The following is a 27,926-nucleotide window of genomic DNA, read 5'->3' as shown; positions in this document are numbered from 1 at the left end:
AAAAAAGATTCTACTCATCCCACTTGAAGAATGTTAAATCATTAACTCATGATATCTATAATCTTAAGAAGATGTAAACCACGGATATTATAAACGAAAATTAATCATTGTAATTTTTTTAATATTTTAAAATTTTAAAAATATTTATATATACTTTAATGAAATTATTAACTTCATTTACTATTAATATAAAATTAACGGTGATTGTTTTATGTATAATACTCTCTTGATCTTTACTTAATTATAAATATAAATCTAAAAGAAAAAAGTTATAGTTAATAATGATAAAATGAATTGTAAATTTATAATAATTCAAATATATGTTAAGCTATACTTTTTTTTTATGCATTTTCAACATCATCTTAGCTATGAAACATCAAGATTTGGATTCACTCCAACTGTAGCAGATACTGAATATACAGTTTCATTTTCGTTTAAACAAAGATTGACTTGTTTAAGCAAAAATGCTAACATATTTTTTTAATGCAAAATTAGTTTAAACAAATTTTGCGTCTTCTTTTTCAATTTTCTCTTCTTTTTTTCTTCATACCTAAAACTCTTTCTTCAATTTTCATATTCAACTCTCTTTAACCTCTATATTCAACCTTCTTTATTTTCTCATACCCAACTCTTCTCTTCTTTTCCCAACTCCTTCTTTCTTCCACCGCATGTCCAACTTCTCTCTTTCTCTTCCCACTCTCACCCCACCCATGCCTATTTCTCTCTTTTTCCTCTATACCTAATTCTATATCCTCCTCTCCCTTCACTACCATCTCTATACTATTTGCTCTTCTTATCTCTATCCATCTTCAGTTCTTTCTTCTCTTCACACCTAGTCTTTATTTTCTCAAATACATAAAATTCATTTAAGCCAAATTAATTCGTTTAAGTTAAAAAAAATTACTTAAATTAAATTTGTATAAAAAAATTTGTCATTTTCTGTATTTAAATTTAAACGAATTCATTTTTACTTAAGTGAAAATAAAATTAGATGTACAATTTCTGCCACAACTAGAGTGAATCCGAATTCAAAACACTGAAAAATAGCATTGAAAACAAGTTTATGAATGTAGAGACATCACCAAAATTAGGGATTGACTTATTTGACTTTTTGCTATTATCATAAATTTAATGTTAAGTGGTTAACATTTCCTTTTTGTTGGCTTCTGCCCAATTGAAGTTGTCGATTTTGACAGTTAAGAAGCTCATCGTGCCCTTGTCACTTAGTTTATTTTATATTTTATATTTCACTTAATTTTTCTTTTTTATTAATTGGTAAAGATCAAGCAAAGTTTTAAAATATGGACGACTAAGAGTATGTTTGGGAGAGAGTTTTTGGAGAGGAGGGAGGAGAAAACTTATTTTATATTTTAAATAAATATATTTAAAATTAATAATTTTTAAAAATAAAAGATATAAATTAATATAATAATAAAAACTTAATATATTAATAATATATTTGTCATCTTAAATAATATATAATTTTTTAATATAAAATTAAAAAATAAATCCTCTCCTCCCTTTTCCTCCCAAAATTCTCTCCCAAACATACCTTAAAGACAACTTTTAATCAATTAGTTGGTTATCCAGAGGAAGCCATTATATATGGGAATATTGATATAGACAACCAAGAAAATAGAATATCAATTTTATTAGGAAAATCAAAGGATGGCATTTGGAGTCATTAAAATATGCATCCTATCTCATCACATACACATAAATATATAATTTAATGTTTTAACTATTTTATACATTATAGATAAATGTATTCAAAATTACCAGATAAAGTTACTTACAGATTAATTAACATGATAATATAAACATTATAAACTCTAACGAGATTGTCATTATTCTTTTAACTAAGATCCTTCGTGTTGCGTGCTAGATTTTGGAATGCATAACGCAGGAAAAAGAAAAAACAACACACACACATTGGTCAACATTTATATATAGATGACATAAGAGTTATAGGTTGAGTAACAAGGCTTTTAATGAAGCCCTACTACATTAACTAACCCAAGTGACAAGTAGCCCCAAATATGAGTTGGCCCATTTGATCTTGCTAAATGTCTTATATTATTTGACCCTTATATTAATCTAAAAAGAAAAAGAACATTATAAGTTTAATTATAATCAACTCATGACATTGGTGTCTAAGAATATTTGTTTTTGTATGTGACTTCATAAATTCTTCTCATATCACCAATAATATTGAGTGAGTTTAATAACTCACTACTACTGATCAAATGATCTAACATAAAACTCGTTCATATCAATTTTATTATGCAGGTTAGGCTAGGAACATAGGTAATAAACAACCCATTAAAATAAAAACTCTGATTTCATTTCTTCTTCCCCTCCCTCACGCTTCTACTATCATGCTTTACATTTTCTTTTAACTTTATTCTGTTTGTAAAATTTTTTGTTAATTTTCTAAATGATCTGATGGGTCAGCCCACAAGCTACCACTTAATAAGATGGACTACAATTCTCTGTTCACTTTTCAAAATACATCATTCTCTTTGTGTAAACTATTTATAACACTCATATAATGTTTTTATTATAAGCTAATGTGATTGACTTACTATTTTATTTCCATAACAAGGAAGATGTAATAATTAATCCATTCAAATCCTCATCCCAACCCATCCTTACTATCCTTATAAACAACAATAATAATTCTTATCCATTTAAAATATTTTAAAATAAACAATTAAAATTATATTACATGATTATTTTAAAATTTAGTAAATTTCATAAATATAAAAATAAATATTTTACTTATTAAAAAAATCAATATTAAATTTAAAATAAATATATAATAAAAAGTTAACATAATAAAAATAAATCAATCTTTAAAATATTTTCATTGAAAAATAATTTAGTAAAATTAGTCGTCTTAATTTTAATTTGAGTTACTGTTTTAAAGATATAACAACTCCCAATTTTGGCAAATTTATTACGCCCATGGCTTAATAGCTCTATCATACCTATCATAGCTTCCGCCATATTTTAATTACAATTATAGTGGGCGGTTATTAAGAGAAATATTTAATTTCACGCGCTTTTTAAAAAAAGACAAAATAAAAGAATTTTATATTTTTAAAATCTTCTTAATAATATTCCTACTACTCTATAAAATAAGTATTAAATAAAATTATTCATGTTAAAAGTATAAAATATATTGAAATACTTTCTTTATTTAATAATTAAGAAAATTTGTAAGAATAAAAGATAAATATTTATTATTCTTTTATAATTTAATATGATAAATATATTTTTTATTTATAAATACTTAAATTCTATTATATCCCAAAGTCAAAATATATAATTTTTCTTTGTGTGACGGTTCTGATGACTTGTGGTTGTGCCAGATGTGCCTTCCCCATGTAAACACAAATTTTGCAATGATCATATCATAATTTTTTTCATTCATAAATCAAAATCATTCATTCACCTCTCTTTCGCTCTTTCGCTCTTTCGCTCTTCTAAAATATTCGATCCCTTCTCAGAGATTCAAACGCACCCATCCACAACTTCAATTCGTTGCCTTATTTTCCCTCTTCACGTGAGAGAACAATAGGAAGCTATCTCGAAGCTTCATTTCTCTCTCTCTCTTCCAGAATTTCTCCTTCTGCTGATCCACCAGAATTCATGGGTTCCCCCTTCAATCCAACGGTTCAAAACTCAACTACCTTTTACCTCTTCGATCACCGAAATTGAATCGCCGAGATCCAACGGTTCACGCTCTCTCTGGAAACGTTTATTCGTTTGATTCCAGTAAGAGAAAGAGGAAAATGAGGGTGGCCAAGTCTCAGGTGTGGCAGCCTTGCAAGAAGAAGAGGATTTGATAATCAATATAGAGAGAGAAAGTTAACGACTCTAGAGAGAGAAAGCGAAGGACTCTGAGAAGAGAGAGAAAAAAGGAGAGAGAAAATTATGACGTCACGTTCGGCGCACGGTGGCAGTAGCAGCAGCAGTAGCAGGACCCGTGTGGGGAAGTACGAACTGGGTCGGACCCTGGGCGAGGGTAATTTCGCCAAAGTTAAGTTTGCGAGACACGTTGAAACTGGAGAGAACGTCGCTATCAAGATTCTCGACAAGGAAAAAGTTTTCAGGCACAAAATAATTGGCCAGGTAATTTTTTATTTTTTTTTATGATTTCACCAAAATTAAACTGTCACAAATTCATAAATATTGAAAATTATAATATTTAATAAAAGTTCATTGTATATAAATTTTTATAACGTGTTTTTGGATACATATTAGTAAAATCTCGTTTTATATTTATTTACTATTTTCCCTTTCTTTTTTATTTAGTTTAGTTTTTGTTTGTTTGTTTGTTTGTGGGATTGTGTTAAATGCTTAAATGTTAGTAATCAAAATTATAATATGCTTTAGTATGTGGCTTTGTGTAAGCCGATATGGATTGTCTTCTTCTGGGGGTTAATGGGTTTCTGGGAAGTGGAGAAAGGGTTCAGGCGTTGAGTTAGATCGTGAAAGACAAAATGGTCAAACACAAATGATGTTTTCATAGTTCAAAGCTGTATATTTGTTTCTTTGTTTTAAATTTTATTGAATTGATTTTTGTAAAATAATTTTAAATTATTGAATATGATAAAACGTGTGCTTAATTAAATCAGTTTAAAGTGTTATGTTGAAAAATACTGTAATTATTAATTAAAATTTATTAAAAATATAATATTTGAGTTACATAATTTTTATAAATTTTAAAATATGTAATTAAGAGCATGTTTGATTTTTATTTTTAAAAATAAAATATAATTCAAATTTTGATCGGTTATCAATTGTATACCGAATAAAAGAGGAAGAGATAAGTAAAAGATGAGACACAGTCAGTGTAAGAAACAAAGTTGCGAGGAAAGACAGACTTGATGAGAAAAAGACAAATTTGCAACAGTTTGTGCTCTGTGTAAAGTGAAGTTTGTCGTGTTCTGAGCCCGCTAGTATTTCTATGTTTTGTTTGTTGGAATAGTGTTTTGTCTTTGAAATTATGGAGATTTTCATTTTTTTAAAACAAATTATGAGAAAAGAAAAAGAGAAAGGAAAAGAGATGCGCGAGATAAGAAATGTTATAGGATGAAGAAAAACAAAAGAATTGTAAAAAAAATATTGTAGAAAATTATTCAAGAGTAATATTACTATTTAGAAAAAAAAATTTAATAAAAAAAGGGGAAAAGAAGAGAATAGTTTGACATTTGTTTGAGTGAAGACTGCAGCAGAGCTGCCCAATCACTCTATACATATTGAAATAAGTTAACGACACCCTATTTTTGAACAGTTTAGTACAGAGAAGTCATAAGCATAACCCTATCCTTAATAGTGTAACTCGGTGCAGGAGATCCTTTGAAGTTACAGTTTGGCTGCACAACATCTTAACTAAAGAAAAAGAGATATTACTATAATATAAAATTTTACTAAATAATATATTTTAATTTATTTCAACGGTGAGATCAAACATTGCACTTCTCTAAAGTGAATTTTACACTTGAGAAGATCCTGACCCCTAAATCGTGCATTGTGTGTTCCAACCACCCACAGGCACCAAAGCATTGCCTAAACGGCACATAGCCACCAAATTTAGTGTTCTCATTTATTATAAGACATTTACAAAACCATAAAATTAAAAGAAGGTTCTTCCATACTAGCCATTATGATGCTGAAAAAAACTTTACTGTTTCTGAGCTGATTCTGCTCAGAGTACATATGTCACATCTCGGGAATGATTGGTGTAAAGCACAGAAATATGCTTTCTGCAACAAATCATTTGTGTGAATCCTTGTCAGCACAATTACCATACAGTTGGACTTAGTGCATGTTTAGAAGCTCATTAGAAAGCCTATAACTGAGGATCCAATGCAGAAGTTTAATCAGTTGCGTTGAAGTAAATTTAGATTCACTTGCATCTTATCTTAACATGTGTAAGGATTCTAATTGCAAAGTATGAAACTTGAGTCTCACATTGGAAGTGCGAGATTCTAGTGTGGAGTTTATAAGAGCTTGAACTCTTCAACTACAATGATTAGTTTTTGTGTTATGGTTTTTCTAAGGTTCTTATCAATTGATATCCAAGCCTTCCAACATCTCTCTTAGCTGCAATCGAACCACATGAGTGGTGATGCCGATATTGCAGTTTTGGCCTGGGACTAGTGAAGGGCCTAGTTCACAGCCAGCCCACATGAGTGCCAAGGTTGTGGAGAGTGATGAGATGTTAGAATTCTAATTGCAATGTGTGGGATTTGAGTTCCACATTAGAAGTATGAGATTCTAGTGTGGGGTTTATAAGGTCTTGAGCTCTCCAACTACAATGGCTAACTTTTGTGGTGTTTTTCTCCCAAAGTTCTTATCAACATGAAACCAAATATGCTATTAGATGGAGCTTTGAAATTTTGACGTGTTTGTAAATAAGTAACATTTGTCGGTTTAGCAAAGCGAGAAACTGGGAGGACTTTCCAAATCCAAACTCTCTTGTCTATATTGGCTAAAAGAGTAAATTAGAATTGGGGTAAAGAGGAAAGACACACTAACTCGCTAATGTCTCCATCACTCAAACTTTAGGAAAGTGAATTTACCAAGTCCAAATATAGATATGAGTAATACAAGAATTGATGAGCCAGGTAAAGGGGTTACATAGTTCAGGAAAAACCTGATTAATTGTATAAAATATTTATTTATTGATGATATGATCTCTCTCACATTATTATTAATAAGAAAATTATCAAGAGTAGTACTTGCGTTAGTATTGTTTTTAAGTGTTGTGGCAACAATTAAACAGGTCAATGATTTAAGTTTCTTGCAGCATGTTTTGTGTGATATTGCTGTCAAAAGTTTTGGAGTTAAATTTTAATTAAAAAATTTTCGCTGAATGATGAATCTCTCCACACATAGGCATGGGTAGCATGATCATGACAGATCCTGGTGTGAACAACCGATCTTCTGTAATTTTTAGTGTTTTCTTTGAAGCGTGAGTATTTTAGCCTTACCTAATATTTTCTGTTGTTCACTGATATGCAGATAAAACGAGAGATATCAACAATGAAACTGATTAGACACCCAAATGTGATACGTATGTTTGAGGTTAGAAGGCAGTAAATGATTGCTTCCAAGTATTTTACATTTTGGACAATTTATTTTCTGTTTTCATATTTTCCTGAGTTTAAAAGTCTTTCAGTTTTTCCTAACTGCCTTCCAAATTATAAATGGATAATTCCTGGTGTAGGTAATGGCTAGCAAGACAAAGATATACATTGTATTAGAATTTGTAACTGGAGGGGAGCTATTTGATAAAATTGTAAGGCATTTTTATATCTTTTCCATTTGCTTCTGCAGGCTAGATTCCTGTATATTAGCATTGTCTTTTTATAATCCTTCTATTTTGGTTCTTTTATTACCATTATCTTGAACCAGGCACGCAGCGCGAGGTTGAAAGAAGATGAAGCAAGAAAATATTTTCAACAGCTTATATGTGCTGTGGATTACTGTCATAGTAGAGGTGTTTTTCATAGAGACCTAAAGGTAAACATCCGCTTGTGTCATTAACATTTTTCCTTTGTTTCCCTTTCAAAGAGGGAGTGCTAGTGTGGGGTTCAAATTATATGTTTCTGAATATTTAGTAATCCATTCTGAGTGAAAGAATTTGTTTTTCTTAAGAGATAATAATGTACTTACTCAACAAGGGGTGTGTATTTGTAAGGAAAAGAGAATAATGCGTTCTTTGTTTTATCTACTAAAGCCTGAAAATTTGTTGCTGGATGCTAATGGAGTGCTTAAAGTATCAGATTTTGGATTGAGTGCTTTGCCTCAACAAGTTCGGGTGAGTATGCTGACTAATTTTTTAAAAAAGAAAATATATTTATGTCCAATTGGTAACTGATTATCAAACGTTAACAGGAAGATGGGCTGCTTCACACAACATGTGGTACGCCAAATTATGTTGCTCCAGAGGTATATTAGCTTTTGCTGCTAGTTACTATGACATTTATCTCATGAACTTTTTATTTTTTTTTTATCATTGCTTCTTTATCATCTAGGTGATTCACAACAAAGGCTATGATGGTGCAAAAGCAGATCTCTGGTCATGTGGTGTTATTCTTTTCGTTTTAATGGCTGGCTATTTACCCTTCGAAGAAAACAATCTTATGGCTTTATATAAAAAGGTGATTTTCACTCAATGTCAATTTCTTTCTGTGCTCCTGACTGAGCTCAGTTCACATTCTGATGTTGCTGATGGAGAGGATAACAAAATCTTGAACATTTAGCATTTTATAAACTTTATGGATTGGAATGAAAGAAGAAAATCAGCATTGAAACAGTGTATTATTATTAAAGAAATTCCAGGAATGCATGTGTGCTTATAATTCTATTTGTTTTCTTTGTTAGATTAAGTGCCTCTTAAGAATTAGATAATAAGCATAAATTATTTAATGTCATCAAGTTGTCTAGAAAAACCGCTTTATTTGGTTTGTGAATGAAAATGACCATTGATTCATTTTTGGCTTCTAGCAATACACTGTCTTTTGTTAACACCACCTACTTGTGCCACTATGATTTCTATTACCCAACTACCTGTGGAGAGGAGTTACCTATTGCTGAGTTGAAACCTGATCTGATATATTACCTATTGTTGCACTTTTCCTTTAATGATGCATATTTTCTGTTTAATGATAGTGCTGTCTCTTGTGTTTTTGTTTTTTTTTTTCCATTTTGAATGACAGATTTTCAAGGCTGAGTTCACGTGTCCTCCATGGTTCTCTTCAAGTGCAAAGAAACTAATCAATAAGATCCTTGATCCAAATCCTGCCACTGTATGTCCTTGTGTTATTTTTGTTTAATCCCATTCTTGTCTTCTACTAATCTAGCTTTTAACAAATACTCTTTATTTTTCTTCCTTCTTGCCAAATATGTGAAACCAACCTGTATCTCTTTTTCTTTTAATGATATGAAACAGAGGATTACAATTGCTGAGGTCATTCAGAATGACTGGTTCAAGAAAGGATATAAGCCTCCTGTATTTGAACAGGCTAATGTCAGTCTTGATGATATAAATTCTGTTTTCGGTGAATCTTTGGTAAGTCTTTTGGTTTTTCCATTACTCCTGATTAAATTTTGATCATCAAGGCTTTGGATTCTAACCTCTATCTCAATGTTGACTGTGGTGTACACAGGATTCACAAAATCTTGTTGTTGAGAGACGTGAAGAGGGGCCTGTGGCACCAGTGACCTTGAATGCATTTGAACTAATCGCTAAATCTCAGGGTCTCAATCTTGGTAGTCTTTTTGAGAAACAAATGGTATGTGTCTTTTTAAGAAAAATGAATTGTAGACATATTAATATGGCTTGATAGTCTAGAAACTAGACATAGAGCAAGTTAAGAAAATGAAAAAAAAAAAATTGTCTTTTGAGGACTATCATATTAAATTGCAATCAGATTCACAAATACTAAGAGTATCTTTATTTTCTGTTTTTAAAAACAAATTTTTCTTTTTAAAAGTAAAAAATAAATAAAATCTGTTTGTTAACATAAGTTTTATTTTCATTTTCTTTTTAAAAAGTTTTCAAAAATTATATTTAAATATAGTTTTTAAAAATTAAAAAGCAAAACAGAAAAAACCAAGGCCTAAGTTTCTTTTTTCGTTTTCCCTTTTCACATTATTATGTTATGCTGTGTGTTGATAGCAAGTTGTATGAATCAAGAATGCATAAGTTATTCAGTATAATGGTTAAGGTTACTTTTACTTTTGGCAACTAGGGACTTGTTAAAAGGGAAACAAGATTCACATCCAAATGTTCAGCAAATGAAATAATTTCAAAAATCGAGCAAGCTGCAGGACCCCTTGGTTTTGATGTTAAGAAGAACAACTGTAAGGTAAAAAAAAAGTCTATACTATTTACACATGCATTCAGAAAAAACACTACAGTAGTGATCTATTTAGTCAATGATAGACTTACCAGAGCCAATTTCTAACAAAAACTTCTTCCGAAGTTTCTAGTTCTGATAATATCTTACTATGCTTTTCAGTTAAAGATTCAAGGGGAAAAGAGTGGACGGAAAGGTCATCTATCTGTAGCCACTGAGGTATATATTTCAAAGTTTGCTTTCAATTCATGATCTGGGGTGTCCTTCATGTTAAATTTATTTTTGAATTCAGGACTCAGGACTGTTTCTAATGCTTGCTTAAGTGTTGCTTTGCAGATCTTAGAGGTGGCCCCTTCATTATACATGGTTGAGTTGCGTAAGTCTGAAGGAGATACTCTGGAATTTCACAAGGTAAGTTTAATGCACAAATTAATATACATGCATTGGTATATGGAAGTGAAATTAATTCCTCTGCGTCATTACCACTTGTGTTGTCTTCACCCAGTAAAGCATTATTTTTCTACACCTCCTGTTTTGTGGTCTCAAGAGTAACCAGCCATGGCTATCCTAGTTTCCCACTTTATGTCTTGCTAAATAATTTCTTTCTTATTTGCTCACGGGGACTAGCTGTCTTGCTTTGCAGTTCTACAAAAATCTTTCTACTGGGCTGAAGGATATTGTTTGGAAAGCTGACCCTATAGATGAAGATAAAGATGGTTAGTTTTCTAGCAATCCTGATACTTTAATTGGAAAATTAAGGGGTTTAGCACTTTTAACCAATTATTCTTTGTGGTGGTATATTGATTTGAACGTTTTGGCACTTTGTTCTATGGTTTTAAACATTCTTGGTAATATTTCACTAATTTTGGTCTCATGATCGGAGGAGTTTTAATATTGCTGACATCAGTACAAGTATAAGCTGGATTGTACGATAGTGTTTATTTGTGTCTGCTATAATGTGGTACTTGTTAAAGCTGCCAAAAGGGTAGTATGAAGTTTCTTTGGTTTTAGTTTCGAAAATGTTTAATTTGATATTAATTACTAAACATTAGCAAGAATAGTTCAGAGGATAAGTAAATAATGCATAGTGGCTACCTTAAAACCATTTTTAAATTCTCAGCAATGCTCTAGCCCCCTTCCCACCCCCCATTTTCATCCTTCTAGCATGCTAAGGGCTCATAAAAACATCATCAAGTGATTGGGACATTGCTTGGAACCCCGTCCTCCCAAAACATCTTATTATTTGCATCCAAGCCTATAGACAGTAGAGTATAACTGATAAAAACCCTAAAGAAGCTTTCCATTGAGCTAGGAAAAAGGTTAAACGTTGAAACCCTAAGGACCTGCTTGATTTGAGAAAATGCTTTTTGTTTTCATTATTTTTCACCAGTAGTTACAAAAATGCTTCTTTGTTTTCACTAATTTTGTTTCTAATGTTTTCTGGGGAAGCTAGACTAAGGTGAAATGCTGTTTGATGAAGAGGTGGTTAAGAAGCTTTCAAAATTTCTTGTTGGCAGGTTGTCTATGACAATGGACTCTGGTACCCCAAATTGAGTAAAGATGCCCCATAAGTGACCTTTTTAGATGTGTTATAAGAAATGGTGTCTAAAGGCTTTGCTTCAATCTATTAGGTGAATTAATCAACTGCCATGACCAAGAACTTTAGCTGACCTAGAGCCATGGGGAAGGATCCCAAAATGTTCATTTCCTAACTATAATCAAATGCCATGAACAAAAACTTTATCTGACCTAGATCCATGGGGAAGGATCCCAAAATGTCCATCACCTGACTAAAGAATGTCCTGGGAATAAAGATGGTGGATGGCTTCTTTTGGGGTGCCACATAGGTGTCACCAACACATCACATTTCTGGATGTGTTGTATATTGGGTCTTTTCCAACTAGTAATAGCCAACATGTAATGCCTTCTTTGCTAGAGCTTTTCTGCCTTCGTGTTGTCTGCAACTCTTGTAGTGGATTTTAGCCAACCTGTAAAGATCGTCGCCCGCACTACTCCACTCGAGGAAGGGGCATGAGAATCTTCATCGGTAAAGTCGACGTTGGACACTATTCCATACCTCATTCCAAGTTATCTTACTTCCTTTCAATCTTCGGGAAGAACTCTTTCCTTAAGGAAACCAAGGAAAGTTGTAAATCACGTGTTCTTGTTTGAGATGGTGAGCATGGGAGTGTCTTTATATACTTGGTGTAGTGATGATGTCTTGAATGTGAAACAACTGTTTCCTTGCCGCATAGTACCCACTAGTTTGGAAAGTATGTCTACATGGGCATTGTGTTCTCTAGGTACATGCTGAACCCATGAAGAAGTGTTTTGACAATTGCTTAACCTTGGCCCAGTACTTCTGAAGGAGTTCTCTGGCCTAATAATGTTCTCACACCTAGGAGATCATCAACCAAGAGGCAGTGCAGAGCATGATGAAAGTAGTCCTTAGATCCCTGGCCACTGTTAGCCTAACTAAGCATACTTTGTACTCAGCCTGCTTGTTTGAGGTAGGGAGCCTGAATTTCTACAAATGCTTGATGGCTGGCACATCCTTATTTTAAAATATGACTTCAACTAGGGATGGATGCAAGGAAGGGCGTGAGTGGGTCCCATCCCCTTTTTTCCTCATTTTTTTTTAAAAGTAAAGTTTTTAAAAAGATTATAGTCTTGTATCTATTAATATATCTATGTAAAAGTGAAATAAAGGACATTCTATGTTTTAGAATATCGGTGAAAAAATTATATTGTAATTATTTATACTATTATATATGTAAAGGTAAATAAAGTAAGGACATTTATAAATAATAATCGTCCTGTGTGGTACTTGTGTTAGACATGGATGCTTTTGAATATTTCAAACTACATTTTGTAATAATTGCCTCGTATTATGCTGTCTAATGGAAGTCTCTCCCATTCTTGAGGAATTTATATATATGGGAAGGGATCTATGGCTCTCCTTGGTAATAAAACCACTCAGCCAATTAGCTGTTAATTGACTGTAGGCTTTCATTTTGAGGATTGTCTTGTACTTGTCTGGCCATTATACTTGTAGCTTCTATCTCACTGTGGTTTTTAAGACCTTATCCATTATTATTCTTTGATAGGTTACCCTTGAATTCCTTAGCTAACAAGCATGACCTCGTAAAAATAAATATCCTTGCCTGCTATGAAGGCTAATTGTAGTTTGATCTAATAAAAAACATTCATTGTTCGAAAGGTGTTCAGGGATGGCTAACCCAATTAGGCGCTGTAAGGCAAAGGGCAATCAACTTAGGAACTTAACCTTACCTATATGCCAAGAAATCAATACAAAATTATTTATTATGAAAATCATACGCAAGCCTTCTTAAAATGAAAACATTTTATTTATGATCAATAAAATGAAAAACAATGGTAAAGATGATGGATCTTTTTGACATGTAGTAATCCATGCATATTTGAATTATCTGACATTTTCTAGTACATAAACCTTCAAAACGATAATCACTATTCAGTTTCTATTAGATACGTACGTGAAAGTTTTTGTATCAATAATCAATAATTACTATAATTATGGATCATATTTATCCCCGACGAGCGAAACAAGTCATGATATTTAGATTCTTGTTAGAGTTTTGAATCTAGTGACTTTATATAATATTCAATTTCATTTGACGAAAACGTTCATGCATAAGATCTCTCAAGATTTGGCTAAAGGCTCGGTTCCCATTGTTAGCCATGTTTTGATGTAACCCTTTGCTAACATTTATGAGAACCACTGAATTTGGAGCCGCTGGGAGGTGGTTTTGTTTTTTACCACCCCTTTTTTGTTAACTGCATCGCCATTTTCTGTCACTTTCAGAATTCAATTTCTAGAAGTATATTTAATAAATTTTAAAAATTAAGTTTTAAAAGTTATTTATACATTATTTTTGGAATTTAAATACAAAAAGTGTGTTTAGTATATTTTAAAGATTAAATCTAAAAGTGACAAAAAAAAGTTGTGAAATTAACAAAAAGAAAAAGATGGTGTAAAAAAAAACATTTTATCAGCTGGGATGAGATTGGCTTGGACCTATGCTTGTTTTCAAAGGAAGGTTCTGAGTTTGTTTTGGAACGTTGGGAAACCAATATAAAATGTTCACCAGAAAGAAAAAAAGAGGAAACCACTATATAATTTGCTTTGGTTGATTAATATAGATAAAAGGTTTAAAATATTCTTTTAATTTTCTTTTCTTATTTGTTTGGGTTTTCTGGTTCAACCACTTGACCTACTGTGGAATCATTTACTCTGAGAATCGGCCTTTTGATGAGGTCGATTCCTGATTCGAGTTATACGATTATGCATTATAATGCTAGTAATGTACTATCTCTTTATAGTAATGCATTATAGTATTGTAAAATCATTGTTTTCAGCATTGGTTTTCTTTTCCCATAATTTGGACTTGTAATGTAATATCTCTTTCAATTTCTCTGTCCAGGTGCTAGTCCATCAAATTAAGTTTGATATGCAAATTTTCATCTCTGTACAAAGTGCAATCACCAGTGTTATTTGCTAAGAGTGGGCAGATGCTTGAAGGATTTCGTCATGAATCTTTTTTCTTCGTATATGAAAATTTGCCTTTATTTGAACTATACATCAAATAACTTTTCTCTGTTTGTGCTCTGAAATTTTACAAATGCAAAAAGGAAAAGTGGGTCAACTGAAGATTTCTAACATTTGTTTATATGACCAACTGCTTGTGTAATCGACTTGGGTAGCTTTTATCGAACTTTTTTCTTTTTGGGCTGTGAGAAACAATTTGCCACATGATCCTTTTTCTTTGTATGAGATAGAACTAAGATCAAGGTTTCTTTTTGACCAAAAATATAAAAATCAATGTTTCTCATATTCTTATCATTAAGTTCTCAAATCACGTGATGATAAGTAGACATCTTTGATCATTAACTAGCCTCCGTTACATATATATTGTAATTAAAAAAAAAAGTACTAGCGTCATCAACCATTAATTTAGATTGTGTGTGTACGCATACAATTGTAATATACCCTTGGATAGGAACGTATCCATAAAATATGTAAAGATGAGAGAAGTTACTATTGATCACAAAATCACACCCATAGGAGCCAAATTAGTTTCTTTCTTGAGAACATGTTATTGATATATTCAACTTAACTTATCTCATTTTAATTAATTATATATTTTAATAAATACACGTTAGCTTATACATATACAAATCAATTAGTAATTCAAAGTGCGTTAATTCTTGATAAATCATTAAAATAAATTTTTAAAATTATTGATTATAAATAAAAATATATACTAAAACAAATAGTAATTACTATTTTAAAATTGGTAATGTATGAATTTTTACATACAATACCGAGGGAAGAAAAAAAAAAAGGAAAAGGTGAGACAGCAAGTGAACAGAAGAACTGCATATGGGCGGCATCACCTTTATTATTCTACCTTTAAATTTTACATTTAAATAATATTAAATTTTATTTATTTATTTATTGTAATATATCATTTATCATATTTATTATTTTTATAAAATTAAAGAAATAATTTATTAAAATCATAACAAAATTATTTATATATGCTAAATTTAATTTGTATTTTAAAAATATTTATGATATTAAATAATTAAAATAGTGAATTAAATAAATTTTTTAATTCCGAGACACCCCAGACCAAATATTTCCATTCTGATTCGATCACATAACAATCTCTGAAATCCATTTACAACCAATCAAATTTCAAACATATCCCCACGTGTCATACCACAATGCCATGACATCTCCACAATAGGACGTGCCCTTTGGTTGAAGTCTCTCTCTCTCTCTCTCTAATCTCAACCATGCCCCCAACTGCAGGAACCGTAGCTTTACACTCTTCCCTTTGCTCCATCCCTTCAGAGAAACCATCTTCTTCTTTAAGATCAACACTTCAAGTGGCTCCCAAACCCAAAAGCGTCCTCCAGAACCACCCACTTTACACCCCAACCAATGCAAAACTCTCCCTTGAATTCAAAGAGAAAATCCTCTGCCTTGAGGTAATGGGTGTTGATGCTGGTAAAGCACTATCCCAAAACCCTGACCTCCGCACAGCTACCATGGAATCCATTCACTCCATTATCTCCTTCCTTCTGTCTAAAGGCCTCCATGAGAAGGACTTGCCCAGGATCTTTGGCATGTGCCCCAAGATTCTCACCTCTGACATCAAAACTGATCTTAGCCCAGTTTTTGATTTCATCTTGCGTGAACTCAAAGTCCCAGAACACAGCTTTAGGAGGGTTGTCAATAAGTGCCCAAGATTGCTTACATCTAGTGTGAAAGACCAGCTTAAGCCAGCTTTGTTTTACTTGAAAAGACTTGGATTTAAGGATATGGGGGCCTTGGCTCATCAAGATTCTGTTCTGCTGGTGTCTAGTATAGAAAGGACCCTCATCCCTAAGCTCAAATTTTTGGAGGATTTGGGGTTTTCCAAGGAACAAGTTAGAAGTATGGTGTTGAGATGTCCAGCATTACTCACTTTCAGCATAGAAAATAATTTTCAGCCAAAGTACGAGTATTTTGCTTCTGAAATGGGGAGAAAACTGGAGGAGCTGAAAGAGTTTCCTCAGTACTTCGCTTTTAGTTTGGAGAACAGGATAAAGCCTAGACATATGGAGGTTGTGCAAAGTGGGGTCCACTTACCTTTGTCAGTGATGCTTAAAAGCACTGATGAGGAATTTAGGGAACTGATAAAGCTGGGGGGTGGATGACTATAATAGGAGCATTCTGTATGTGTATTTATTAATGTGAATGCATAGTTTCCCAATGAAGTTAGAATATTTGATACATTGTTTATATGCTTCGTATTTTCGACTTCCTTAGTAAAGACTCCATAAGCGACATACTTGATATTGTTGGCAAGTTGTTTTGTTAAATCTTTGGCAGCCCTTTTATGCAATGGACTATGTTGATTCTGGGAAGCAACGAAAGGTGAAATGAAACATGGAAATTTTATATTACCAGTAATAAGTTTTAGGTATTTTTATATTTATCAATGGAACTTGGAAATTTTATCAAATAAGTTAGCTGTTATAAAAGAAATTTCGTCAAGAATGGACTTCTAATAAACTGTCAGGGGTAAGAGATCAACGACAGAGAAAATATTACATGATGTAGGTGTAGGAAGTTTTGTAAATTAAGGGACTTTTTGGTTTAAAAAAATGTTTCAGCTCTTTGAAAAGACGCAATAAAATAAAAATAGTACATAAGTTTTGTAATTAAAAGTAAAAATAAAAATATCTACTTCTAAAAACAAACTGCCCCCTAAGTGTATGTTGCAATTGGACCAAGGCCTTGTTCACGGGGGAACTTATACCAGATACCTGAAACATTTCAGCTTTACAAATTGAAAATATAGACACAATAAGAAATCTCTGCCTTAGGAGAAAAAGCAAAAGGAATCTGCGAGTACGTAAGTATAAGCTTATCTAGCAGAAAGGGCTCAAAATGTAAATGGCTGCAGTTGATGAGACTGGAATGAAATGGGGTTCCTTTAGAGTATCAAAAACTAATTTCTTGGTTCCATGTCATCATATACAAATAAAATACTGAAACCAACCAAATAACTTACAGTTACCTACAAAAACATCAAACAACTTATGATACAAACACAAATATAACAGTAGACCCATCCGTCAACTATTTCTACAAATTTCATGTACATAATGTGTATTTGCTGCGTGGAAATGAACACTTCCATCATTCTAAATGTCTAGCTTGATGTTTGTCCACGAGCTTTAAACCAAAACTGAGTTATGGGGTCACCTGCTGTTTAGAACGAAACGTCTTCAGAAATGAATGCAGTCCATGCATCCTGTTCAAAAATAGATGTGAACTTAATTTCTTCGTTGATCCTAGGCCCATAATATATCATCTCTGAAAAATGTAATGGCAGAATATATGACATTTATTTCACATACCTGTAGAATGGAGAAGGCCTTCTCTGCTATATACTTCTGCAGGAATGTTGCTCCTCTTTGCTGCAGTTTGTCAGGATGGAGGGATAATCTTGCTTTCTGATAGGCCTTCTTCACTTGTGAACTTTCTATTAGGTTCATAAGAGGAACAGCATACCAGCCACTTTCAGGCCATAAAATCTGATAATGAAAACATTCAATTATGTCAATTCTCCTGTTATCTGCATGCTTTCGAAGGCGTTATAAAACTTCGGAAGATTCAATAAATTGTCAATGATAAGAGATCAACAACAAATAAAACATTACATGATGTAGTGTCGAAAGTAGTAGCCGGATGTCAGTTTCCTTGCCAGATGACCACAATCTTATATCTCTGTCCAACTTCTCTGTTTCTGTCTGTACTTTCTACCGACACAAGAAAACAATCAATATAAATCTTTATTCTCTGATAAAAGGAATGAAGACCGAAGGAAAAATCTAGTATGAACCATGTAATTTACAAAATTTAAGTTCCGCGTTATTTTTTACTGGAGTAGATCACACCCCATCAAACTTTTACTCTTTTTCTAATCACACAGCTTTTTGTTCTTTTTATTATAGTTAATTAGGACTATTTTAATCACATCCTTTCCATACATCATACAACTTGAACTACATTTTTTTCATTTCTTTTCTTGAGCAAGGGCTTTTATAAACTAGAGAAATGATCTTGTCTGAATGAAAAGTGGGGTCATTGAACATTTCATGTGTTTTTCTGGCTTCTTCTAACTGATATTTACTATTTAAAACAGCTTATAAAGGCCTTACAGACAAATCCAAAAATTGAGGCAGTGTTTTATTAGAATCAGCACGTGTATTTAGTTACGAATACTGTAATGCTTACCCAATACAATTCATTACCTTAGAAGATTTAACTTTTCCCATTCCTTCGTTGTCATATTCGCCTGCATCAGACCTTCCTGCATTATATTGTGCGTGTATGGATTAGTTTATATTGGAGATATGACGATGATGATGATGATTTATTATTTTCCGAGAGTGTTTTTATAAGAAAAGGCCTTTATTATGTATAAAATAAGAAGAAACATGCACAAAACTTTATCTGGTTAAAACAATCACCTTCGATCCCTGTAGTGTGCTCATTGCCATCATTTCTCAAGCTTGGTTCTTCATCAGAATTTCGTGACTGAAACTTTTCTTTGGCCCATGCAATTGCTTCATCAATGTCTGCTGCGCCACAATTTTCCTCTCTGTGGTTGGAGTTGACTTCTATGACATAGGAGCTCATAACTTCATCATCATCCTGTTCTATTACTAGCTCAGGAAGAATATAATCATGAACTGAAGATTTGACCTCAGGTTCTTGACAGAGTCCAGAGACAGCAGAAAATGGGGAACTGAGTTCCCAATCATCATTGGATACCTTCATGCTTTGATATGAGTTTGATTCAAGGCTAATTGTTTCAGGAGACGAGACTCTTCTTGAGAATCCTAAATGAGGACTTTTGAAGTTCTCCTTGTACTCATTATCCTCACTATGAATTTCAAATGGCTGACCATTGCATGGAAAAAGCGGCCTCCCTTGTTTAATTGGGTGTTCCTCAGACATCATAGTAGATGAGTTCCATCTGCATGGGACATTGATTGGCCTGTAACCATCACTAAGAGGCCTCAGAATTCCCTTAACCAGATTACATAGTTTCAGAAGGCTAGAGTTAAATCTTCAATACAATCAAGCAAAAACACCCTGCATATTGTGGAAAAACTATCTAGCTGGAGAAGTAAACCAAAAATCAACGTGAGACCACAAAGGATAAACATGCATTTATGATGAAATGTTTGCCATGACCACGAATGAGTTTGCTAATTGCTACTTCCTACTTCCTTGGCAAAAAGGGAAAGGTGAAAACTACAAGAAGTAAGCTACTTCAGGGTCATAGATCAATTAAATAAGCTTTTCAGACAAATATTTTCACTATTTTCTATACAATTAAGAAACAGAATAAAAATAAGGTAATATTTTTTTTAATTAAGAATAAAAATAGAAACAAAACATTTTCTGAAATCAAACAATCCTTTTGTCTACTAATACATTCAACATTATAAAGTTTAGCTCCCAAATTTACTTATTTTTCCAAATGGCTGCGTCAACAACCACATAAGACCGTCATTACCTACAATTGGTGGCATCAATATGTAAATACAATCGCAGCCTCAATTTCAATTTAAAACCATATAATATCCAACTTTTACAACATAGAAATTCAGTCTCAAGATAACTAATATGTTGAAACATTTCTTCACTTCCTAACCACCTGTTCTCACTACAATTCCATGACCACAACCATAGAAAGAGTACAACTGCAAATATAACTAATCACAGAGGACATAAATGTCAATTCATCACATAACAAACTAAAGCACAAAACAGTTAGTTCGTTGGGATTTCATTTTCAGTACCTGAGCTTCGAAACAAAGGCAGACAATGCCACGTCATCACCGATCGCCGGCCGGAGAGGGCTCAACTCCTCGGAACTAAGCACCGACGATGAATTGGACTTTGATTTTGCTTTCGATTGCGGCCCCGACCGCTCTCTTGACTTCCGGTCATCGTCAGACCCGAATATGTCGCTGTAAAACGCCTCGTTCTTCGCCGGAATCCGGAACACCGGCAAGCTCCGGCCTTTCGCCAGTGCCGGAGATGTGAACTCAGGCGGCCGGAAAATTTCCTCGTAGAAGGAACTGGACCTGGAGAACTTGTGCACGAGGAGGCTTCTGGGAGGGCCACCAAAGACGTCGGCGAAGTCGTCGGGGTCCATCGATTCCGGCTTGGAGGCTCCGGCGAAGATGGACCGCCGTGTCCGGGAAGATGAGCGATCCTCCATGGATCGCCGGCGTGGGAGGGCCGGCGTCAATCCCATTCGCATTCTCCACGACTCGTCCATTTTCCGGCGATGTTTTCCTGTGAGGTTCTTCTTTCCACTGACCGGAATATTTAGTGGAAGAAATAATGTGTTGCTTGTGCTTATATATAGAGTTTAAGAACATAAAACAAAAGATAATTAAAAAAAAATGAAAAAGAAAAGCAGTTTTGTGAAAAAAGCCAGTGATTGACTTTTACTCTTTTCTTTCAGCTTTAGTTATTTTCTAATAATCAACAAAGTAAAGTTCTGTAGATCAATTATCATAAGTTTGATTTAACTTAATAATATAATTAAAACATAAAGAGGAGAATTTTGTTGCTATAATAGTTTTATTAGCTTGAGTCAAATTAGTCGAATATTTAAATATTGAGGTCTTAGACAAAAAATAACCACTCCAGTTAATAGATAATTATATTCTTTTTAACATGTTAGTTAAGGTTTAATTTCTGAATATGTAAATAAAAATTATTTTACCGAGAGGGACCATAACCACTTTCATAATCCTTTTCAATGGAAAAATAGGCTTAGCATATACTAAATATATTGTGAATAGTTCAGTATCCATAAATCTTAGTTGTTAGTCATGTCACATCATAATTATATACAAATAATTTTTGGCCTAATTAGATACTTTGGGATTAAACTTATATGAAAACATTAGGAAAGCATGGTTGCTTAATGTTTGCATCTTGCCATTATTGTAGTTTGTTTGTTGAATGATCAATTTATGCTTTATATGAATGATTAGTGATAGGTGATGGGAAATGCATAGTGGAATAATGTGTAATAGGTAGACTTACTTTGATTATCTGGAAAGATGCATAGGCTGGAATTGAAGTCCCCACAGACATCATAATGCTGGCAATGTTTGATTTCCCTTCCTTACATTATGCTTTTCATTTTCTTTATGGGTGGGGGCAAGTGGTTTTGTTCTGTGCTAGTGCTCACCCTTTTTGGTTGTCCTCATGCTCTGAGTTTATAGAAGCCATGATACTGAGTGTATATTGATTTTAAATTTTAAGCTTGAGTGAAAAAATAAGAGGATAAAATTCATTTATGGAATGTACTGTGTGTATGTATGTATCTTGAGATGCAAATAGTTGCTTTGAATTGAGGGAATTAGATGAAAATGTAGAACCATGGATTTATGTGTATGGCTGGAGATAAAGTTGCCAACGGGGCAGGTGAGGGAAAGGATGATTGATACCTCACAAGGGGACAATGCATGCCTTAAATTGATTTGTGATCAGAGGCTTTATGCCTTACTCTTACTTTAATTTCCATTTAGAGATCATAATCAATGCATATCAGGTGAGACTATCATAAACCAACAGAGAGGCCTAATGATTCTTGGGTTAATTTCCTTTTTATTTTAGCTCTATAAATTAAATTTTAAAACTTTGTCTGTGCATAGAAATGAGCAGAAGAGAAACATAAGCTTGTGGTGCTAGGAACAAGAAAGCAGGGATATTATTAATGTGTACTTGTATAGAACAATTTTTTTATATGAAAAGAATTTACCAATTTATTGGACAATGGTTTGCCTCCTACATATTTCAGACTCCAACTCTTGAGCATGAATATACATTTATTTTAATGCTTTTAATTATAATTTTTTAATTGAATTCACTTTTATAATTTCTTTTTTACGTATCTCTGAATGTATAGTAACTCTCCTGCTTGGTAAGGTAGGTAAAGGGGTTATGTGGAATTAAAAACTGATGATTTAAGATAATCATAGATGCATACAATGAGAGTGGCCCATTAGACATTGGTGTTCACTGAAAGAGTGCTCTTGTCAATCTGTGCTGAAGTGCATGCCATTCATAAGAAGCTATCAAGTGATGTTTTCCAGCCTATACATTCTAATGTTAATAATATGTGGGCATTTTGCAAGTCAATTTCTAAGATCACTTTACACCACTTTTCAATACTTACATAAGATTGAATACAAATTAAGGTGACCCCCGTGCAAGTATAATAATGTTAAAGGTGATATAACACAAAGTAAGTAAGCATGTGTCAAACTGTCAATTCCAGCAACACTAATTCCTCCCTAAAGGGTGATTGTTCCCTTCTTTATGGTTTTCAGACTTATAAGTTATTTTTAATTTATAAGAAAAAAATTATTTATTTTTATATTAATTTGTTTGTAAGCGATTTTAAATTTTCAAATTATAAATACAATTATTAGTTAATATAGATCAACAAGCGTCTTGTAGTTCACATGAATGTATGGATATCTGTTTATTTATCAGAAGTTAAATTTCGTTTTGAAAACGCTAGCAAATGAGGTTTAAATTATAATAAATTATACCCTTTTTTGTGTATTGTATTCTTACTCATAGTACATATTCTTTCATTGTAGTTGTGGCATTACTTATCTTTAGCTTAGTCTAGACACAATCAGATCATGAGGTATATATTTACAGAATGCCAATGTCAGTCCTAAGACAAGAAAGAAATGCCAGTCCTTTGGATAGACAAGAAAGAAATGCCACAGGGAATAAAATGTATGTTATGTCCAAAATAGGACATTTTTTTAGTAGATTGATCATATATAAGTGAATGGAATAGAGCCTTTTATTACTGTGTCAACTTTTTAAATTATATGAATTAATTTATATCTTTAACTATTTTTTATTAAATAATTTTATTTTAAAATTTCTAGTTACATAAAAAAATTTATATATAAATTATATTTATAAATTCTTATATTAATTTAATATTTAATATTATACCAATAATTCATTGGCATACATCAAATTGATACAATATAAAATTTTTAAAATATAAAAATAAAGATCATTTGATCATGTTTTATAATTTTTAATTTTTAATAAAATTTGATATAAATAATAAAGATAATATATAATTATTAATTTAACAAGTTACATCAAGAAAAATACACTTTATATAATTTATTCATAATATAATTAAGAATTAGTGTGCCGAAACTAATGTATACTCACTTAAATTTTGAGAATATTTTGACAAGTTAGATATTTGATTCTATTATATGAAAATTAAAATTACAACTTTTTAACATATCTTTTTAAAAAGTAAGATCAACACACGTTCTCAAAAGCAAATATTTTTTAAGTTATCTTTTTAATGAAACAAGATGAACACATCTCTACTTACCTTTTAAAAGAAATAATTTAGCAAGCTATACATATGGGGGTGAATTGTGAAAAATTAAAGTTAAAGATTGCTAATATACTTCTTTTAAAAAGTAAGTAGGTATAGATTAACAACTAGTAGTGATAATATATGTTAAGAGACAAGATCCACATAGTCGTCAGAGCATAAACAAATTTATTTATATGCACTTAATCACATATATACTGACTACACATATTTATACAGAGCAGGAAATTTCACATCAATTAACATAACTATTCAATTCCAACAACTAATAACTATCACCTTAAATTACCCCCGCAACACATTTCTTTTTATTTGAAATTTTTACAATTTCAGCATCCTTCTCAACCCTTTTAATCTCTCAATCTTCAATGACTTAATCATAATATCCAAGTATCTGAAACTATTGATATTGAAAAGCATAATTTAAACATAGCCTTGCAATTCTTCTTCCTTTTTCATTCTTTTGAGCATCTATTGTACCCTCACTTGGGCCTAGAAAGCCATTTTTTAAAACATGTAACACATCTCAAAAGCCAAACAACATTTTCATTTCAACACACCACATATACTAATTACCATCAAGGAATGACATTTGTGTAGAAAAGTTTTCTTTGAACTAGTCATCAGATTTTTAAGAAAATCAAGATATGAATACTCACACACTCAAAGTCAAATCTAGGATCACAAAAAGCTTTAATACTAGTTTGTTGATAAAGATCGACATACTCACGAAAGAAGAAGAGAATAAGAGCAAAAATTTAATTTTGAAGTATTTATGCACTAAATCACATATACTCTGAATATACTTTTCTATACTAAACAAAAAGTCCCACATTTATTGTTCCTCAATAAAGAAGATAAAGAAGAAATTAATAAAAAATAAGAGAAACAAAAATAACAAAAATAGTTCAAATAATTTATCACCCAACCCAAGTCTATGTCTGTCATGTGTGATGGTTGGATCTTATCTTAGTCCATAGAGGTTGCCGTCTTCATTTTGACACGTTTTTCCTTTACTCACTATGTCGTACCAATTTTTTTGTACGAATTTTGTCCAAACTAATGTGGTCCTTTCTCATGATTGACCTATTATTAATTTTAAAATAATAATAAATTATAATAATTTGATGAAAATCAATATAGATTTTGGTTGTACAGTTTTCGTGTATCTTCCTTCGTTTCCTACCATTTATTACTTTGATGTTATTTTTATTTTCATAATAATTTTACTTTATCTTACGATTTTGCCCTTCTCTCACAATTCTATACTAAATTGATATTTATTTTTATGTTTCTATCATATCCTTTTTCTATACTTCATCACGCACACAATTTGAAATCAACAATAAAATACTCTTCTTTAAATTTTAAGTTATCTTTCTGAGTATGAAATTATATCTTATCACTATTTCCCTTTATTTTTTAAAATAAAAATTTTATTGAATATTTAATTAATAAATAAAATTTATTAAAAATTAAATTTATAAAATAAATTATACATAAATTAATAAACCAAGTCCAAACTTTAGAATTTTAATCAAATCAAACTTAAATTTTAAATTAAATTTGCATAAACTAATAAACAAGTTAGATTTAGAATTCAGCTATTCAATTTATGTTAACTCATTCATTTCATTAAAAAAATCATTTATGGTAGTACCTTAATTTAAAACAATATATTAATCTTGATTCTTGACGAGGACTGCTCAACAATATTACCATGGCTAGTTTGATGTAGTGCCACATAAGAAAAAAGTAACAATAATTATGAGAGTAGTAGTGCAAGACATAAGCATCAAGGAAAGGAAAAGAAATTTATGTCGGTAACATATGAGTGAAAGCTATTATACAATGATTGTACTTGCTTGATCGAATGTCTTAACATTTCTCATTTTAAGTATGTTGATTCAGTTGTTTTTGCTAGGAGAATTGAAGTCAATCTAATTTATACAAGTCATATTTCAGTATCGTATGAATTAATTTTATATAAGTTTAAATATATTTTAAATTTGTATAAGTTTTCTTTAATTTTGATTTTAATCTAATTACATTTTAAATGTTTACTACTACTTTTTTAAAATCAGTATTTTTCTAGATTATACGAATATTATTGGATTAATTTATTTTAAGTAATTAATTCTTAAAAATACTTCTATTTAGGAATATTTATAAAAATATTTTCATTATATATATTACTCGTTAGTGTATAAAATAGAAACTAATTTAGAGCATGGTATGCTACTGTAGGTAATTGAAGCAACAGGACACACGAGTGATGAAAGGTTAAATCATAGGCAGTAATGAAACTGAGACAAACACGGAAGACAATTCTTGTGGCCTTTTGCACGTAAAAGATGAAAACCCTTTATCTTGTGTCCTAAAGAAAATGGTCAAAGTTGCTTTCACCTGCACCACCATAACTTTCTTACATATTTATTTCCATTTTATTTTCAGTTATAATTATTGTGACTCCGAAAAATCAAAAAAATAGAGAGCAATGTTGGGAACATATTAGGAATTAATAGGATATATGTACCACATTGTGTTGTTACAATCAGCCCCCAACAACACAAACGGTCCACTGATAGAAGCAGAAAGAAAATCAATTAACTAACATAACTATTGAAGTTGAAATATACTGTGGATGTATAGTAATGATATTTTAACATTGAAGGAACAAAGTTGCTGCTGAGTCACAGATAACAGACCAAGATTTTGGGGTAGGAGGCACAATTGTGATCTTTTTACATTTTTAACGTAATTCTCGTGCCATTCTGTTCCCAGAATAGCTTCTGGTCCCAGTTTGATCTCCCTATGGTCAGGATCCTCATGATTGTCCATTTGTGATTTCATGCTCATATCAACAATGCTTCCAACCTCCATTAGAATAATGTTGTTCATTGGTTAAATCAACGATCCTGCAAATATAATCAACTATTCCTCTCTCACACTCCTTTGTTTTAAATATGATTATTAGGAGAGTGATTGTTATCGATTTTGAGATAAAATAGTAATTTAATTTAAATATAAATGAAATATATGATTCAGCTTAGATCAATTTAAAAATAATATTAAAATTGAACTAATTTTAACTATTTTTTTAAAATTTGGATTGAATCATTTTTTTATTATTAGTTTTATTTTTTTAAATGGGACACAACTTAATTTTAGTTAATAAACAAATAAAGTTTCATTAGTAAAAGCATGAATAGTATTTAAAATTAATATATAATTTTATGACCTTTTTTTATTTAAAAGACTACACTTTTTAAATAAAAAAAGTCAAATATATAAAAAATATGAAAAAAAAACTTGTTAAAAATATATTTAATCTTATTATAAATTATAATTTAACACTACTATGGTCGAAAACAACCATGGTCAAACATCACTGTTGTCGAAAACCATTCTGACCCGCTCCACTTATCCTAAATAAAGGAGAAAAGATAACTTCATTGGGAAAGCTGTTTCTAAGCAGTTTAGCCGCATTCTAATAATTGCAGCCAAAACTATGGTACAAGAAAAAATTTGGGGTATCATATCAGAACAAGCCCCACCAGCCTCAATGAGTATTTACAATTGGATTACAGATTACCTACTAATGGGATTCCTGGATTCAGTGTCATGATCAGAAGGTCAACCTAGAGAATCCACCCCATAAGTTTCTACACAATGAGTTCACATGCCTATCGACTCTGATGAATGAGTTGTCCTTATCATTTTATCTTATCCAACAAAGCCACCGATAAATTTAGCTGAAGTCTCTGGAAGTTATAGCGTTTGTTTTTCTGAATATGTAGTGCTACTCTACGAAGTAATTCAAGTTAGAATCTTCAATGCAAAAAGCTTTCTGTGACCCAGATATTATGAAGACCACACTTGGACTGGTCATTGACCTAACCATTTTATTTCCCAACATGGCGAGAAATGTCTAAACCAATACAGCGCTTTCTCTATAAGTGAGGTCTTTTACCCTTTCAAATTGATGAGATGCAGATGCAGAGTTAATACTCAGTCTCCA

At 31.8% G+C, this 27,926-nt stretch overlaps 3 protein-coding genes across 7 annotated transcripts; 2 read left to right on the top strand and 1 right to left on the bottom strand.

Moving 5' to 3' along the window:
* Positions 1-3,386: 3,386 nt before the first annotated feature.
* On the top strand, positions 3,387-14,756 carry LOC113853128 (CBL-interacting serine/threonine-protein kinase 23-like). 5 transcript variants are annotated; one of them, XM_027483592.1, is made up of 16 exons: positions 3,537-4,137; positions 7,036-7,098; positions 7,241-7,312; positions 7,429-7,536; positions 7,754-7,834; positions 7,912-7,965; positions 8,052-8,177; positions 8,736-8,825; positions 8,969-9,088; positions 9,186-9,311; positions 9,771-9,887; positions 10,041-10,097; positions 10,215-10,289; positions 10,522-10,594; positions 11,510-11,558; positions 11,636-12,482. In XM_027483592.1, the coding sequence occupies exons 1-15, from the start codon at positions 3,940-3,942 to the stop codon at positions 11,542-11,544; spliced, it is 1,395 nt and encodes a 464-aa protein (XP_027339393.1). In that variant the 5' UTR covers positions 3,537-3,939; the 3' UTR covers positions 11,545-11,558; positions 11,636-12,482. The 5 variants fall into 5 exon arrangements, with proteins under 5 accessions (XP_027339394.1, XP_027339397.1, XP_027339395.1 ...); XM_027483593.1 differs by lacking the exons at positions 11,510-11,558; positions 11,636-12,482 and adding an exon at positions 14,342-14,756 and having other exon boundaries at positions 3,387-4,137; XM_027483596.1 differs by having other exon boundaries at positions 3,467-4,137; positions 7,036-7,087; positions 11,396-12,711.
* A 933-nt stretch (positions 14,757-15,689) lies between these two features.
* LOC113852448 (transcription termination factor MTEF1, chloroplastic) lies at positions 15,690-16,827 on the top strand. The gene has a single exon (XM_027482724.1). It carries the CDS (start codon positions 15,720-15,722, stop codon positions 16,623-16,625), a length of 906 nt encoding a protein of 301 aa, XP_027338525.1. The 5' UTR covers positions 15,690-15,719; the 3' UTR covers positions 16,626-16,827.
* Positions 16,828-17,382: 555 nt separating this feature from the next.
* Positions 17,383-20,827, bottom strand: LOC113852626. The gene is made up of 6 exons (XM_027482943.1): positions 20,292-20,827; positions 18,951-19,480; positions 18,732-18,790; positions 18,138-18,236; positions 17,835-18,011; positions 17,383-17,728 (listed from the first exon to the last, which is right to left on the bottom strand). The coding sequence occupies exons 1-6, from the start codon at positions 20,774-20,776 to the stop codon at positions 17,687-17,689; spliced, it is 1,392 nt and encodes a 463-aa protein (XP_027338744.1). The 5' UTR covers positions 20,777-20,827; the 3' UTR covers positions 17,383-17,686.
* Between the last annotated feature and the right edge of the window lie 7,099 nt (positions 20,828-27,926).

Source organism: Abrus precatorius, unplaced genomic scaffold, assembly GCF_003935025.1.
Source record: "Abrus precatorius isolate BTA unplaced genomic scaffold, Abrus_2018 Scaffold10, whole genome shotgun sequence".
Classification (NCBI taxonomy): domain Eukaryota; kingdom Viridiplantae; phylum Streptophyta; class Magnoliopsida; order Fabales; family Fabaceae; genus Abrus; species Abrus precatorius.
The sequence above is the reverse complement of the archived record's forward strand: the minus strand, read 5'-3'. Positions and strand labels throughout refer to the sequence as shown.

Coding starts and splice junctions, on each gene's coding strand:
- LOC113853128 (XM_027483592.1), top strand. CDS start 3,940: ATGACGTCACGTTCGGCGCACGGTGGCAGTAGCAGCAGCAGTAGCAGG. Junction 7,835..7,911: donor CTTTGCCTCAACAAGTTCGG/GTGAGTATGCTG, acceptor AAACGTTAACAG/GAAGATGGGCTGCTTCACAC. Junction 10,595..11,509: donor TATAGATGAAGATAAAGATG/GTTAGTTTTCTA, acceptor TCAATCTATTAG/GTGAATTAATCAACTGCCAT.
- LOC113852448 (XM_027482724.1), top strand. CDS start 15,720: ATGCCCCCAACTGCAGGAACCGTAGCTTTACACTCTTCCCTTTGCTCC.
- LOC113852626 (XM_027482943.1), bottom strand. CDS start 20,776: ATGGACGAGTCGTGGAGAATGCGAATGGGATTGACGCCGGCCCTCCCA. Junction 18,237..18,731: donor GAAAAGTTAAATCTTCTAAG/GTAATGAATTGT, acceptor TTGTGTCGGTAG/AAAGTACAGACAGAAACAGA. Junction 18,012..18,137: donor TACTTTCGACACTACATCAT/GTAATGTTTTAT, acceptor TTTCATTATCAG/ATTTTATGGCCTGAAAGTGG.